At 36.1% G+C, this 18,091-nt stretch overlaps 1 protein-coding gene across 1 annotated transcript in view; it reads left to right on the top strand.

Moving 5' to 3' along the window:
• NAALADL2 (N-acetylated alpha-linked acidic dipeptidase like 2) overlaps positions 1-18,091 on the top strand; it is an 890,763-nt gene that overhangs the window by 821,123 nt on the left and 51,549 nt on the right. Inside the window, exon 12 of the mRNA XM_033130693.1 lies at positions 9,610-9,703. Coding sequence (XP_032986584.1) covers positions 9,610-9,703 — 94 coding nt within the window. The remainder of the gene's footprint in view (positions 1-9,609; positions 9,704-18,091) is intronic.

Raw genomic sequence — 18,091 nt, 5'->3', positions numbered from 1 at the left:
CACACTGATAGCTGGCTTGATAAAATGCCTCCTACTGGCTGTCTTCCCTGTCTTGTCTCTCCTCATTATGCTATCCTCACCTCTTAACGAACTACTTGCACTCAAATGTTGTCTCAAGATCTGTTTCACAGGGAACCCAAAGGAAGGCTCATGGTTAACTCCAGGTTGTGCGGTCAGAGTTTAGGCTGAGAACCCAGGGAAGAGATGGGGCTTATAGCAGGAACGGAGGCTCAAAGCGGGGTTTGAATCAGGGAGCTTGCACTGAGGGATAGTTTCTTGGCAGCAGAGGTTGTCTCAGTTCTTGAATGGCTTGGCATTCACAGATGGTTAGTGTGTGTTTGTAAAAAAGTACACATTTATCAGTTTGGGAGAGAAAGTAGAGGCTCATCTCTTTCATAATCAAGTTAAATTACTGTGGAAACATACTCCATTTATACCTCCTTTATTCACTCCATATCCCATCAATGTCCAAGGTGTCCAGTGAGCTTCTGTATGGTCTGTCAGCTGTGGCAACTCTGCAATGAAGGCTTGTGCTATCCCACAAACTGTGTCCCAGAGTTCTTGCTCAGCCCTTGGCAGCTGTAGGAGGCATGGTGGTGCCTGAAACATCAGGTTCTCAGGGTGCTGGAGTAAAAGGGACTTTCTTTCCTCCACTGATGTCTGTGGCATCCTGGGATGTCTGTGCACAGCGATGGGTTCCCAAGTTCACCCCTGTGTGCTAACACAAGTTCACAGTACTTTCCCTGTAGTAGGCCCATGGGCCAGAGGATCCAACGCCAGAAGTTCCTATTAATGGTAACAAGTTTTAGGAACCAAACATCCTGTATATCCCCCATGGATAGAATCCTTCTCCTCCTTTAAATGAATTTCACTCTCGGTAGCTTTCGGAATTCTTCAATGATTTGTTAAACCCTTTGCTATCAAGAAACTTCTTTTGAGACTTCCTAAGTCCATCAAAACTATTCTGATATCTTTAAAATCTTAAGCAGGAAAGGATGGGGGTCTTTTTTCCCTCCCAATGGAGGAGTCTTGACTCATCTTTCCTGGAAGCTTAGTAATTCTCTACTGATTTTTATCTCTTTATCCCTCTGCTATTGAGCTTCACAGATATGTGTGAACAATGGACACAAGACCTCCTAAACATGCCATTAAAACCTCTCCACAGAAAGCAGCCCTTTCACCACTCACTGGCAACAACTGGGTCTCCCTTCCAAGGTGATTGGTGTCTCCACTTCCACATGCCACTATTCCAAGGCAATCCCTAGGAGCACTGAGGGAGCAGTGGTGGCATTTGAGTTTTGCTCACTGGTTTCTGTAATGTGAGTTTGGCCTGAAGTGATATGTTCTGGTAGTTGTGGGGGATATATAAGTCTTTAATTTTCTACGACAGTCTTACTTTCAAGCAATTTTTTCCATAAGCTTGCCAGATTATAGGTTTTTGAGTTGAGTGCTAGATACCATTTTTTTTTAATAGCTAAAGAGAACAACAGAAGGAAAGTGACATGAGTCAGTTCTGCTTTTTGGGGTACACAAGAAATATATTTTGAATAAGTAATTGCACTATAGTTCAGCTACAAGATGGGGAATGGGTTAGAGTCAGATGTTTAGAACAATTAAGGGGTTTGTGGAGTGTTCCAGATGAGAGAGAATGAAAGTTTTAATACTGAATTTTAGGGGTACGATTTAGGGGTACATAGATTCTGTGCATGAATTTTTTGTAGTGCCACTTAATATCTCCTTTTGTTGGGAAAATAGTCTGTGTATATCAGCCTCATATTCGTGCTTCCTCTCCTCTGTCTATGTTCCATCTTTAGAAAGCAATCCTGAGGTCTGCTATGCTGCTTTTTGCTCTGTTCATCTCCAAGGTCCCCAAGTCCCCTTGCCCATGGCTAGCTGCCCTGAGGGTTGTTATCCACAGGGCATTTGTTGCTGAATTGGGAGTTTTCTGTTATAAAGTGACACAAATCAGAATCAGGTCACTTCAGGAGGAATACAGTAGCCTGAAGGGAGACTCTCACCAGACCATAATGTAGCAGGCAATGCCTCTGCTCTGAACGTTAAAGGAAGGGGGAAGGGCTCCCTACAGATCGCTGAATCATGGGTATATGCCTTGGTTGAATTTTAAGGTTGTCTGACACCCCACCCTACAACCCACATACGAACTTACTTTCCATTTCAAGGACTCCACTTCTGTCACACTGGTTTCTTCATGTTTCTCTAAAAAGTCTATGTTTCTTTCTACCCCAAGGTTTTTGCTCATTTTGTTCCCCTCATCTGGCATATCTTTCCCCTTTACACTCTAGATTCTTGAGCCAAAAATATATACATGGGGTATAATCACATGGTGTGTTTAATGTAGAATAAAAAAAATGCTTTCTAGGAAACAGCAGATTCCTGTTTATTAATTTTCTACTGTTAACTTCCTTCTCCAATTGTGCGACAGTGGTATGACTTGTCTCTATCAGTCACATAAGTCCTAACAGAAGAAACTGTCTCATCCTTCTCTTTCGTCTCCCGTAGCACTGTGGTGATCACACAATGAAGGCTCAATAGATGCTAGTGGGATGGTTCCTGGTTCATCCACTGCTTGTCATATTATGTCACACCATGCCATAGCAACCCAATCTCTCTCAATTTCTTTCTCACACTAACCTATAAAACAGGTGTTATGAATATCTCATAGCCTTCCCTTCTAAAGTGGGGATATATTACATTTTAAGTCTGACTGAGGACATAAAAACAATCCCTGTATGATAGTTTAACTGACAGCTTTAGTACGAGGTATAAACTATGATTATTTCAATTTGGAATTATACAAATGGAAGAAACTGAGTGTTTCTGTCTGTAATTAAAAAAAAATGTGTTACAGAACCATGGTTTGGTATTGCTTTAGTGAACCTATTTACGGCCAACTGCATTGTTCATGCATGAACTAATAAATCCAGTGAAAGCGTTTATCGCAGTAATGGTCACCATACTGGTCAATGAGATACATTATTTGGGGAGGGGTTGGATATTCCTACTCTAGATATTCATAACTTAGTAAATATATATATATTTTTATCAACAATTGGGGGTCCTCAGAGGCAAGGTCCTTAGTAAATATATATATTTTCTCTAGACTGGTAAAGGAAAGACTGTGACAAAGAGAATATACAGGCAACGAGGCAACAGATTATTATGTACAAAATTTAAGAAAAAATATCTTACTGGATATTTTCCTTTATTAAGTTTCTAAAAGCATTCTTTTAAAACTTTCACTACAACTAAAATTATATCAGGCTGAAGAAAGAGAATCTTTTATATGGGATAACTATCATTAACCTTTATTAACCTTGAAATCTAGAAGGCTTTATTATTTGTATTATGATCTAGCCTAACACCAACGAAACCACTAACTCTAAAGTTATCAATATTATTCAGTGAGAGAGGAAAGCCTTTGCAATGGATGCTGTTCATTAATTCATTGTTCAATAAAATACTCCTTTTTTTTTTTAACACTTTTACTTCTATAAAACGTTATTTCTCGTTCTAATGTATTCTTCCTTTATTCTCTGGCCAAGACGAGGATGGTCTGGGACGAGAGTAGAAAGAGGGACACAGGGATTTTGAGGCAGATTGCGTACTTGTAAAATTATTATAATGGAGTTTCAGCTAGCTCAGGGAAGTGATGTCACCAAGAGGACAGAGGAGAAATCACAACCTCCCACAATGTGATTCCTCCTCCAGTAGGAATCACAAAGACCAACAATCACACAGCTATACAAGAACAAAGATAGCTCTGGGGTGCTCAGGAGACCCCCTAAGCAACTTGAACAGTACAGTGCAGCAAAACATAATAACCTAAAATAACCACACAAAAACAGTTGTAAAAACAGTTTTGTTTTGCCTTCCTCATCCCATCCCTTATGACAGCACAGCTCAGTGCCAAGAGGGAACTTCCTGGCCAGAGAGAGTTCTAATTGCAGGAAAACAGAGGACAGAATGAGTGACTAGCTTCTCCAGCCTTTTGGGAAACTGCACAAAGGACCTGGCCCACCCCCCGTCACTGGCCTGTACCTCCATGTGTACCAGCAGCTAACCACTGTGTGGTATGCACCTGCACACTACTGGTCCTGACTCCTGTCACTGGTCTCTGCTGTTGTGTGTGCACCCATGGCTAGCCCCTGCAGCCACATGAGTGCACACCCACAGCTTAGGTCCCATGGCTGCTCACGTGCCCACAGTTGGCCCCAGCCCCTGCCCCTGCATGAGGCTCTTGCCAATGTGTATATGCCCCCTGCCACCATGCAGACAACTCAGCCAGCTCTACAGCCAAGCATTCATATGTACACCACTGGTTCTGGTCACCACCACCATCGACCCTAGGACCTTGCCTCTGAGGACCCCAATAACCCTTGCAGCCAGTCAGAACCCCCTCCAATGCTTACTGTCAAGGATCATGCAATTGTTGATGGTATGGACCTGACCTGCACAAGACAATGAAACACTTCACCCCCCAAATCTCAACATAGTTGTGAATAGTCCAATTCTGCTTGTCACCGATTTTCAGTTTCATACCATTGTGGTCAGAAAAAGATGCTGGATATCATTTCAGTCTTCTTAAATCAAGACTTGTGTGTGTGACCTAACATGTGATCTATCCTGAATAATGTTCCATGTGTACTTGAGAAGAATGTGTATTCTTCTGCTGTTAGATTCTATAAAAGTTCTGTTAAAAGTTCTGTTAAATACATCTGGTCTAACACCTCGTTTAAGTCCAATGTTTACTTGTGGATTTTCCATCTGGGTGATTTATCCATTGTCAAAACTGAGATATAGAAGTCCCGTGCTATTATTATATTGCTATCTATTTCCTCCCTTCAGGTTTGTTTAATATTTGTTGTAGATGTGTAGACGCTCCTATGTTAGGTACATAAACATTTACAAATCCTGTATCTTGCTGGATTGATCCCTTTACATTATATAATGACCTTCTTTGTCTTTTATTGCAATCCCTTTTTTATACAAGTATAGCTACCCCTGATTTTTTGGGTTTTCGTTTGCATTAAATCTGTTTTCCCTTTACTTTCAGTCTGTATGTGTCCATAAAGCTGAAGTGAGTCTCTGGTGGACAGCATATAATTGGGTCTTGTTATTTTCTTCATTCAGCCACTCTACATATTTTTATTGGAGAATTTAGTCAATTTACATTTAATGTAATTATTGATAAGGATAGATCTACTATTGCCATTTTGTTCATTGTCTTCTGGCTGTTTTGCAATTTCTTTGTCCCTTTATTCTTCTCATGTTCTCTTCCTTTATGATTTGAGGATTTTCTTTAGTGATCATGCTTAGAGTCCTTTCTCTTTATTTTTGTGTATCTTTTTAAGGGCTTGTGATTTTATGATTACCATGAAGTTTTTATAAAACATTTTTTATTTATATCAGCCTATTTTAAGCTGATAACTTAAATTCAAATGCATACTAAAACTTTACATTTTTAATTCTCCCCCTTTTCCCACATTTCATCTTTGATGTCCCAATTTACGTCTTTAACTTTGTATATCCATTAAAAATATTATAATTATCATTTTAATACTTTTGGCTTTGAATGTTTATATTACATTTATAAGTGAGTTCCTTGAAACCATCATAGAAGATTATTCTGAATTTAACCATATATTTACCTTTACCAGTAAAATTTATAATTTCATGTTTTCCTATTTCGTGTCCTTTTCTTTCAGTTTGAAAAATTCCCTTTAACATTTCTTGTAAGGCTGGTCTAGTGGTAATGAACTTCTTCAGCCTGTGCTCGTCTGGAAAATTCTCTCTCCTTTAATTCTGAAGGATGACTTTGCCAAGTAGAGTACCTTGATTGGCCTTTTTTTTCCCAACACTTTAGGTATATCATCCCAATCTTGGACTACAAAGTTTATGTTGAAAACTCTACTGATAGTCTTATGGAGGTTCCCTTGTATGTACCAAGTTGTTTTCCTTTTGCTGTTTTTAAGATGTTCCCCTTGTCTTTAACTTCTGACAATTTAATTACTATGTGTCTTGGTGTGGGTCTCTTTGGATTCATCTTGCTTAAAACTGTTTAGGATTCCTGGGTCTAGATGTCTGTTTCTGTCCCCAATTTTGGAAGTTTAGCCATCATTTCTTTGAATAAGTTTTCTGCTGCTTTCTCTTTCTCATCTCATCTACGTCCCTTATCATGCAAATATTGATCCATTTGATGGTGTCCCATATATTCCCTCAAGCTATCTTCACTCTTTTTCCTTTTTTTTTTTCTTTTTTCTTTTCTGATTGGATGAATTCTACTGTCCTGTCTTTGAGTTCACCAACCCTTTCATCTGCTTGATCTATTCTGCTGTTGAACCCCTCTATTGAATTTTTCAGTTCAGTTATTGCATTCTTCAGCTCTGTGATTTCTGTTTGATACTTTCTTATATTTTATCTCTTTATTGAAATTCTCACTCTGTTCATGCATTGTTCTCCTGATCTTGGTAAGCAAACTTATTACCATTATTTTGAACTCTTTATCAGTTAAATCACTTATTTCCACTTTTGTAGGGTCTGTTTCTGGATTTTATCTTGTTCTGTGTTTGAAACTTATTTCTTTCTTCATTTTCCTTGCTTCTCTGTGTTGGTTTCTGTGCATCAGATAAAACAGCTATCTCTCCCGTTGGAGTGATCTCTTGTAGAAGATGAACTTTATTGTTCAGCCTGGACCTAGTCCCTCAAATCTTTGTAATTGACCAAACCTCCTTTTTGTTTCTGGTAGCTCCCAGTAGTTGAGGGTGTGCCAAGACTTGTCAGTGTCCAAAAGGGGAGAATCTCCATCAGCACCTAGGTGTAGGCTGATTGGAAATCAGACCCCCAGGAAGAAACTTTTGAAGTATGTAAATAAACCTCTTTCAGGGAAAAACTAGGATATGAGTATTTCTCTCTGCTACCTCTGTTCTGAGCTCTGGAGGGCTAACATAGTTAAGAAATGTTTATTTGTTTGCTATATCCTGTGGAACCTGTGAATGCAAGACCCACTGGCCACCACAACCAGATTATCAAGGGATGCATCTCCTGGGTGTCAGCCACAAAAGCAGGCACCAGACATGTGCACAAGCTCCTTTCAGGGGTACACAAGTGAGTAGAGTAGAGGGAGAACACAAAGATGGCACTTGCCAATCTCCCTAATTTCCAAAGTTGATTTCAGTTGGCACCTAGATGTATATTAAATTAGAAGCCTGACACTCTGACTACAGATTTTAAGATATGCAGATAGGTTCCAAACCCTTCTCTCCTCAGGGAGAAGATGAGAGTTGTGAGCTCCCTCCTGATTGTATATTCCTATGATTGTGTGGCTTTTATGGTCAGAGTATATCTCAGACTTTATAATCCATTTTGATGTGGGCTTTTTCTCTTTAGCTCAATGTATAGGAAGCATTCAGCTAGTTTCTGGATTTTTTCAGAGGGGATTGTTCCATTTGTAGCCATAGACTCAGTGTGTCCTTGGGAGGAGATAAGTTAAGGAGTCCCCTATGTTGTCACCTTAGACTGGAACAGTAAGTCTTATATTCAATGGTTTTTAACACAGGATTAATTCCCTTACAACCTGCTTCTAGGCCTGTCAAGACAATGAAATGAGACATTTAGGTATAAAACACTTTGAAAAGAATGGGGCCTTATTTAAATATAAGGAAAGGTTGCTTTGACATGACTGAATAAGAGTGAATTCCAAACCGGGTGAGAAGAGTTTGCAGTATGTTTAATCTCTTCTCACTTCATGGCAAAGCTTACACAAATCTCCCTTTTCCTTATGAAGCTGCAAATAAAGCCGATTTAGTCTAAACAGTCTATTGTGTGCCAGCTGACTTAGAAATCCCAATATGTGTTGCCAGGTTCTTTTTGAAAGAAATAGCAAGGTGGCTAGCTGGCTTATATTTCAGTTGCTTGAGTTACCAAATGACTAAAAAAGCAAAACAAAACGAATTTCTCCAGCAGCACACAGAAAAGTCACCTTTCTCCTCCTTCCCCATTCTTTCATTTTAATCTTTTGTAATATGTGTTTTCCAGATTCCAAAAGTGTAAACAAAACATGTCCGTTCTGTAGTTTCTATTATCTAGTGCAAATTGGAAAAATAAACTGTAATGCTTCTTAATCTTCTTTAAAAAATTCCTTTTTGCAAATAATTTATTTCCAAATATCAGTGTTATCAGTATTCCTTGCATGATTTGGATGGGGTGGGGTGGAATAGAAACAGGATTCATATCAACCTATTGCAGATAATGTTTTTTTCCCCTGAAAAAACATAATCCGAGTAGGCAGTTTCCCAGGATTTTTGTGATCACTGTCCTGGGGATAAAACTGCAAAGATACTTTAGGCATTGTGGGAGAAATGGTTGTTACATTTGGGAGAAAAAATATCTGAAAGAAATAAAGGGATATCAAAGTTTTTTTTCTTCTCTTTATTTCTAAGAAATGTATTTCTCCAAGCATATTGAATAAAATCAAATTGAATTGTATTTTTATCATAATACATACTGTGTAAACAACTGGGAAATATAATTTTTTAAAATATTAAATGGAATTTCACCCTAGTTGAATATGTAGATTTGAATATTTAATATATTTTCCCTGTAAGTTATATTGTTTATGTGCTCTGTCCTATCTCAAGTTAGTGTGTTAATTTCCCCTGTAGTTTCACAAAACAATATTTTCATTCACTAATGTTTCATAGTTTATTAATAACATCAACATGGCCACATTTCCCTGTGTGCCAGCTGAGGGCTGTAAGATATATTGGGACATTTGTTAAGCCCTGGTAAATATTAAAGATCAGTTAAAAGAGAGGGAGAGTAACAATAGCATTTGCTACAAGTCCTGAGATCCTTTGAGATGTATATGAATGCACATGACTTATTCAATCTACTAAGCAGATGCTAGTTCAGCTGTAGTGCACATGCTGGTTTTCAAACACAGTGTTGGAGTGCTGTGGTTCATATGTGAAAATTCCAGGTATGAGTTTTGGAGATGACATTTAGAAGTTTTTTTAAAAAAAATTAATTTAAACATTGCCCTCAGAGATATGTAAATGGTGTTAGTTTCTATAAATTTTAGAAAAGTAATTAGGAATATAGTAAAGTATTAAGGGAAATAGTACCTAAAATTTTAAAGGAATTTTTTTAGATTAAATTATATTTTAAATGAAATAAATGGATCATTAATTTTGTCTTGAGCTCTGCTTAGTTCAATAACCAGATATTGATTTTCAGTTCCTCTCTATTGTTTTATCACGTGACATTCTGAACTGTTTTATGAGGAATTGTTTTAAAGTTTAAATACTATAACTCCAACTAGAGAAGACATTTCTTAATCTTTAGCTAAAAAAGCAATAGCATTTTATATTTCCATGATATTCTGAGACATGAAAAAGATACTGAGACATTTGTTTTTCTTTTAGAAAAATAAAATAAATGGGGTTTAAAAGAACAAGAGATTTTATAAAAGTCTATTCTACCCTTTGTGTTTTTGCTACTCTGGATGTATGAGTGTATGAAATAATAAAAAACAAACATATTAAAACCCTTAACACTGAATGCTTGCATTTCTTTTTTTATTTCTTTCAGCTCTCAGGAGAGGTGATTTTGCAAATTGCCAATGAGCCCGTTCTGCCCTTTAATGCTCTCGATATAGCAATAGAAGTTCAAAACAGCCTTAAAGGTAATTTTTCTTTGAATTATAGTAATTTCAGCAAATGAAAAATTGTTTGACTAATTTTCAACAAGAATGGATAAAATTATCTGCTATACTAACTACGCCAATATGGAAGTACTTCCTACAGAGGGTTATCATGAGAAGAACTGGGAAGTATTTTGGCTGACATGTCAACAGGAATGAGGTGTGCTTATGTGTCAGCAAGCGTAAGGTCACGTATCAGATTTTAAAGGATGTTCTACTATTCTTTTTTTTTAATCAAAGAGATTTATAATTTCAAGCCTTTGTTATTATTTACAGGTTCCATATGGAAAAATATAGTTCAGGGATTTTTTTTTTTTTTTTAACATTTGTACTTAACATTTAGTCAGTTAATCAAGATTTGCTTAGAATATTCTCCTTGAGGATTGGTTTCTCTGAGGTATGGGTCCGACCCATTTCAGTGAAGTGTTGGCTCATCCTAGATTAAGGATGACAAGAAGAAGATTATTTTCATAGTCTCTATTTCAATTCCTACATATTTGAATATATCTCTTTCTGCAGAATTCTGATACCACCCAAATAATTACCTTCATTTCCCCTTTATCTACATATAAATCTTTTAATTAAGCTTATAATTTGCCTTTATTAACCAAATACACAGGTCAGTATTGTCATTAAAGAATGTACCCTCCCCCTTCTCTTTGAGTCACACATTTTACTGTCAGATTTGTAATGAGTCATTTGTAGACAAGTACTTTTTAAAACCAAAGCAGATATTTTAACTGGATCACTCTAAAGATCCAAAGATTTCCAGTATCTGGAAGTGTAATACTTAATCCCCCAGTGATTCTTTTGACTTTTATTATAGTGGCTATAAAACCATGATCTTGGGAACAATTGAGCTAATATTGAGTTCTATTTGTTCCCATACTAAATGATCTCATATTTCTCTGCTTTGGTTTATTTAAGTCAGTCTCTATATAGCTTTCTTCTTTTCTACTTTTGTCAAAGTTCTATCTTACTGTTCTCAACGTGACTACTTGTAGCACTCACTGTGTCCTCCACTTCTAATTTATTATATCTAGAATATTTTGCGCTTTGAGACAGAGTCACCAAGTATATGACATTTTGCAAAAAAAGAATAGAGCTGGTATAAATAAAGGACTGTAAAGTTCTGGGAATATTAAGGATTATCCTTTTCTGTAAGGCTTTCTTTTAAGCATCTATTTTACTGGTTCTATAGCCTGTTCTGCTTTTTCTTTAATTCTAATTTTCATAGTTAAGAAAATTTAGCTGGTACTGTGTAAACATTTAATTTTTTTTCAGAGAACAAAAGGAAGATATCATTATTTATGTAACAGATTAGTTCATCTATAAAGGAATAACTGGCATGCAAAGAAGGAGCCTCAAAAAGTATATTGCAAAATACTAACATTGCATGATAGAATTAAAAATGATTTACAAGTTGCTTTTCTGAGTCCAAATGTTCTATGATAAATGTATACTATGTTTGCAATAAAGACATAAAAAGTTTTTTTAAAAAATTTAAAGAAATAAAATCAACAAAAACAAATGTATTAGCACTATTGCCATTTGAAATAATAAGTTCTATTATTTTTTAAACAATTGGGTTTACTTTCTAAAATCCATAAGTAAACACAGTATTTTAGCATTATAATTACATATAATTTGAGCATTTTAAGTAACATCAGCTACTTTGAAAGTCAAATAATGTCTTAATGAGTCATTATTAGAATTATGACTCTGGTTTTGTGGGTATTTAGGGATCCCTTTCATAATCTAAAAATTAGTGTAGTCTCTCTCCCCAGAGAATTACTTATATACAAAAAAATGTGCATATAGTTCTCACTGACATTACAAGACCTCCTGAATCCACTAATTCATTCATTTAACTTATACTTTTTGAGTATCCATGTACTCTATTCCTGGTACAGTTCTATGATAAAACAAATAAACAAACAAAAAATCAAGCAGCTAAATAAACACATAAAACAAAATTAAAATCCCTGAACCTAAGAAACATACATACATGGTGGAACAAAATTGCCATAAGTCAAAACAATTTTTAAATTAGCATTATTCTAGTTTAATTTGTTCCAAAGTAATTGGAACAAATTTGCATTCTCAATATACGTGTTATAGCAGAGCTGACTGTAGTTTTCTCCAGAGTACAGAGAAGAGATCTGGTCTGGGAATATAAATTTGGGAGTTGTCCCAAATGAGATAACAAAGAGATTTAGTATAGATAAAGTAAAGAAAAGGGTCTAAGAATTGGGAGGGGGATACTCATAAATTCAGAAACTGGGCCAAAAGGTGAAATCAGAGATGGAGACTGAGGTGGAGTACCCAAAAAGTAAGAGAAAAAAACAGATGAATTTGATATTTTTAATCCAAGAGAACAAAATCTGTCAAAGAGAAGAGAATAATTCACTGTGTCAAATACTGCTGATTGGTCAAGAAAAATGAGGACTTAGAATTGACTATCGGATTTAGCAATTTACAGATCATTGGTGATCTCCTCAACAACAATTCTAGAGAAGTGGTATAAGAAAAAGCCCAATTAGAGGGGTTCCAAAGAGAATGGGAGGAGATAAATTAGGAACATGTGATGGTAGGTGGTAAGTATGGAGTTGAGAAGGATAAGCATGTTCTTATTTTGATGAGAATGATCCCGCAGAGGGTCAAGATTTGATCAAAGAGAGTGAAGGGGGAATGCTGGCCTGATTTTCTTGAGTAACAGCAGCATAGGGGAAAAGGGCTTTACCTTAGATATTAAGACATCCATGAAAATGTGAAGGAAGGAAGATCATATGCCAAGTCATTTTTAGATTGGAAAACAATACAGTACTTTTTTAGGAGGGAGGAAGAGTAATGAATTATGAAAATGTGGTAAGTATTTTGAACAGCATTAAGAGCTCAGAAGATATATGTGTGTGTGTGTGTATATATATATATATATACACACACACACGTATATATGTATATATATACATGTATGTATATATACATATATACGTACATATACACATGTACATATATACGTATATATGTAGACATATATATACATATATATGTATATATATATTATAACCTTATTTCTAATATAATACACATATAATACACATATATGTATATACATATATCTATATTCAGCATAATTGTGGGGTTTTTTGGGGTTTTTTGGTTGTTGTTGCTGTTGTTTTCCAACCTTCAGATAGAAATTCAGGCATAGAACAGGAAGAAGTGTACTAAATCAGGGCTAGGTCTTTGCTAGGAGATGGACGATGAACTAGGTAAGTACAGGAAACTGAAAGTTGCATGCAAAAAAAGGAGTGATAGACCAGAGTATCTAAACTGGGTTATGGAATAAAATGAAGATATGATGGGAATAAGGATGAGCAAAAAAGAAGGAAAGAGGGTGAATAGACGTTATTTCTCCATGAGATCAAAAAAATTGAGAGGGAGTGAGCTAAGAATACTTATTTGCCAGTGGCCAGCATGTGGGATTATTCAAAGTGTGATTATATGAAGAGTGCAGATATTGGTAATGAAAATGTGCAGGCTAGTTATGACCATGGAAGTGTGGTAGCTGATCACTGGAGAAAAGAGGCTAAAGAAAAGAAAAACCAGTGTATGTCTACACGCATACTGAAATCGCCAAGAATTAACACAGGAGTAATTCTTGTAAGAGGGAGTAATTGAACCAAGAGCTAAATTTTCAGAAAATGAGCAGTGACCTCAATATTTCATATTTCATATTGTTCTTCTAAGGGCTAGTGGTAGAAAGGACATAGGAGTGAACGAACCACTGCCTGACCGGACTGCAGTGGAAGCAATGTCATTAGGGGAGAGCCATATTTCAGTTAAAGCAACAAGGTAAAAAGAAAATATTCTGAGACTAGGCCGGGTTATTAATCCTTTCTTTAATAGTTATATCTAAAAGCATGTCAACACAGGGCATGGGGTTGAGGGAACTGTAGTCATTCTACGGAGATTTTACTGAATCCCAGATACCTCTAAGTATATGTGAACCTCTCCCTGAAACCCAAGGTTCTCAGTGGAGGAGCCAGGGGAATTTTGGCTTCTTGCTGCTCTATCATCACATTACTTCTGCTTTAAGTGAAGAGCTTTTTATTTGGTTGTTGGTTATTTTTCAGTTTTGTTTTCTTTTGATATGAATCTCCTTGGGTCTTCCTGTCACTTTTCACTCAGAAAGATGCAGCCGGGCTTGAGATGTTCCCAATACAAAATGATGATGATGATGATGATAAATAAATAAATAAATAAATAAATAAATAAACAAAATGCACGATTTTTTTTTCTTTTATCATGGCTTAGGTATATTTGATCAAATGTATATGATATGTCACCTTTAAGCTATACATTTTTTTTGTATTTTAGTAATCATGATTTAAAATTATTTTCTCTGTCTCATAGTCACAGGTTATTCAAATGCTTGCCGAATTGTAGGCAATTCGGATTAGCTGTTCTATTTTGGCTATTTTGGTTATAACCTTATTTCTAAAATGAATACTTTAATATGCTAATGTGTGAATAATGGACACCTCTTAACAACTGAGTAAATATTTCAATTTCAGTTTTGTCTACGATGATAGATTATTTCATTAGCTAAACAGAGTTCCTGTAGCTAAATGAAACATATAATTTTACTGCTTAATACAAGCTTTAATTGTGGATATATTTTCTATTTTGTATGACAGTTAACAGTGATTAGTCTTCAGTTCTCAATTACAGTTTAAAAAAAAAAAAAAAGACCTTCAAGGCTGAACTATAAAATACTGTTTCTCCTTTCTGCAAAGAGTTTAAGTATGAAGGTCTCTGAAACCCAATTGCATTTTCAATGGTGTAATTTTTACCCCTTGACAAGGGGCCATCTTGTTTATTTATTACACTAGTTTACGATAGCAGCAGACCATTCTCTACCATTCTCACAACCACCAGAAAGAAGGATAATTTACAAGTGAATAATTTCTTTGAGTTGATTTATTGGGTGGTTCTTGAAAACTCATTTTGACTGAGTGACCTTGGCTCTTAATATGTGTTCAATGCCAAACACATAATAGTTAGAGAATGAATATTTATATGCAGTGCATGGAGGTGTACTGTAAATAGTGACTGATAAGATAACTGATATGCTTCAGATGTACTTGTGACAAACGTTATGTCCAAAAAATTCACATACAAGGCAATGGGACTAGTTTGCAGGGGCACAAGGTGGTGTCAAGAATAGAATACCACCACACCGTTGACCCTTGAAGCAGACTAAGGAGTGAGCAGTTAATAACTACTAGGTTTACTGTTTCTCAATTTATGTACTTTTAAATGTATAAAACAGCACTACAAACTAATCAATGACTATGTAATTCTGATGCTTTTTGTTAATCTGCTATTTTTCTTTGTCGGAGTTCTAGATGTTAATTATTTAGCATGATTATAAAATCTACAAATGAACAAATAAAGTACAAGTCATTTTCATTTGATCTGGCTATGTACACATTTATTTAGTGTAAGCCAGACTCAGCAGGAAACATAATTTCAACCTGTGTGGCTTGTTGCCACCTCTCAATTGTCTCACTAAACGTAAAATGGTTGTTGGCAGCGTTTCCTCCGGTTCTTTGAAAAACCGGCAATGCTGATTTTATCTGACTTTTTTTTCTTATTAGCTCTGATAATGCAGTAGAAGCAATCACTTCATTTTAGAAGGAAGGATAGTATTTCAAGGTGATAATACCACTGAGGAAAGTACTCTGTTTTCTGTTAGATTTGTGCTTTCATATTTTCAAACATCACTTTGCTTCTTTTCTACAACCACAAGTGATGGAGACCTGTCTATTTTTTTTTTCTTTTTGAGAAATATAAGATAAATTACCCAGTTGGTAAAATTAAAAATGTGACTGTGTACATTGTATGAGTCTAGTCCTCAGTTCATCTGTCTCCAATCTTGGTTTTAATGACCATCAATTCCAACTCTAGAGCGGCCTGAGAGAGTAAAGGATGAGTACACTAGATACCTGGCTCTGTGCTTTCCCTAAGAAATGCAAAGCAGTCCATCTAAAAATCCAAACATTCTAAGGGAAGGTTTTTTTTCCTGTCGGAGTTCTGAATCTTGCTAGTTTTCTAGTGGTTTGACCTGAACTGACATTTCTGGAACTGACCTTTTTGTGTGACAAAAACTTAAACCCAAAAGCATTCTCTGAGAAGTATCTTACATTGCTTGCTCAAATTGATAGATTGGCCAACCCTTGAGTACAATTTCCTGAAAATATTGTAGTGCAGGGGGTCCTGCCGACTACGCCAAGTGTCGTGCGCCAAGTGTCGTGCGGGGCATCCGGCGGGGTCTCTGGTCCCACTCCCCACACAAAAACACAGGATATGGCTAGGCCAAAAAGGAACACCCACGGAGCCATAGGTAGGGGAGTCACACCACTATACTCTCACTGGTGGCTGGGTTGGAGACACAGGAACCAGGAGCAACACAATTCTCAACCCTCACTGCGCCGCTTGCAGACTCAGCCACCATCTTCTTGCTAGCTCCCCCTTTTTTTTTTGCTAGCCTAGCCACGGCAGTTATATTAGTGGCCAAAGGCTCACTGGTTACAGCTGACGGCCAACTAGCCACAGCTGATGGCCATTTGATCACAGTCGATGGCCATTTACTACCTGAGCCAGCACCTTTCTATGTGAGGCCGAGAGCCTGGAAACTGCTTTTTGGGGCTCTGTCCCCACAATATGTTTAGTATCAATTTCCCTTATATTTTTGTAAGGATTCTGACTGTGCTAAAGATTGTATTTCATTTATTGATATTCTACGCTTAGTCTCAAAAAAGGATTTGAGACAGCTGTGTCTGTAATAAAATCTGATTGTCTCTACTTTGTCAGTGTTTGTCTCCTCAAACTATTTTTTTCCCTCACATTTCTCTCTGAACTCATATTTTTCTTGTATAATATCCCTTAATTATTATCCTAAGCACATGATCCCTTTTTGTATTCCTCAGAATTACACTTCATTGTCTTTTGTTTATTCCCATCTTCACAGTTTGTTGCAATTCATGCAGCTTCCTTTGGTGATCATTATTTCCTTACCTATTCCAAGTACTTCATCCAAATTCTTTCAGTGTTTTTTTTTTTTTTTCAGTACCTACAATTTATGTATGGCTACAGTAATTGAAGTATTAGTGACATAAGGTTTCCTACTTTCCCAACAGAGTGATGATTTATTATGTGGTGAATTTTTTTCCTAAGTGTTATTTCCGGGATAAACCCTGTGTCCATGACAAGATAGCACTAGAGTCCATTATTATATGAGCATCACCTCCCTGGCCATCCTTTTAAACGTTTTTGTTTTTTGCTTTTTTTTTTTTTTTTTTTTTTGGTTTGTTTTTTTATACTTTTAATCTTGGCTTGCAATAGAACATAGAGTCCCCTTGCCCTCACGTTGATTCATTTTATCCAAGTCTTTCTTTTTATTTTTTCAGTTTCTTGGTTTGGTCAAACATAATTAAACTCACACGTGTTATTATATATACAACTCCAATTTTCTGCCTCAGGAAGAGAGTGATAAAAAAATAAACCCCATGTGAATTTAATTCATTCAAGAAAGCTTTTGCTCACTCTTCCAAAGCAGCTAATAACCAGATCATGCAGTTGCAAACATAAAACAGTGCAGCATCTGTGGTCCATAAAAAGAGCCCCTGGGTTAATTTCTGCACCAGTCAGATGGACCCATTCCATGCAATATGTTGAAAGTCTTGCTAGATTTTCATCTTCCTTGGCTAGCTGGATCATTGGATAATCTGCAGAATACTAGATAATCTTTAGAATGCGATGCTTATTTTTTTAAAAAAGTGGCCAACCTGATTCTTGTAAACATACCACTTTGTAATCTTTGCAAAAAATAAATAAATAAATAAATAAATTGTTGTATTCAGTTTAGACACAATTATCCACTGTCTCCTGGTGTATTTCATCTTTAAATAATATATTTTTATCTATGCATTGTAAAATCAATGTTAGATTATTTGAGTATCAATAGTGTACTAGCTCCCACATTTCTCTACATGCACCAATGTTTATTTAACTTTTTTAAATAACCAGCTGAGATGATTCACTGTGAATCATATTTAAAAAGGCAGTAGAAGGAATAGAAAATGTAAGACAATAAAGGACTGTTGTTTCCCTTGGCAATTTATTTTCTTCCCTTTAGTGATACCACAAGATATTTTAAAGATGGCATTAATTGACATACATTTTTTCCTCAAAAATAATCTTCTATTCTGCTTTTAACAACTGTGTTCTGTGGAACATAAATCATACTTTTTCTTGTCACTATAAATCAGTAAACTCTTCACTGTGATTGTACGGTTGTTCGCA

This window comes from Rhinolophus ferrumequinum, chromosome 2 (genome assembly GCF_004115265.2).
Source record: "Rhinolophus ferrumequinum isolate MPI-CBG mRhiFer1 chromosome 2, mRhiFer1_v1.p, whole genome shotgun sequence".
Lineage (NCBI taxonomy): Eukaryota > Metazoa > Chordata > Mammalia > Chiroptera > Rhinolophidae > Rhinolophus > Rhinolophus ferrumequinum.
Note: the sequence above shows the minus strand (reverse complement) of the source record. Positions and strands in the feature narration are given on the sequence as shown.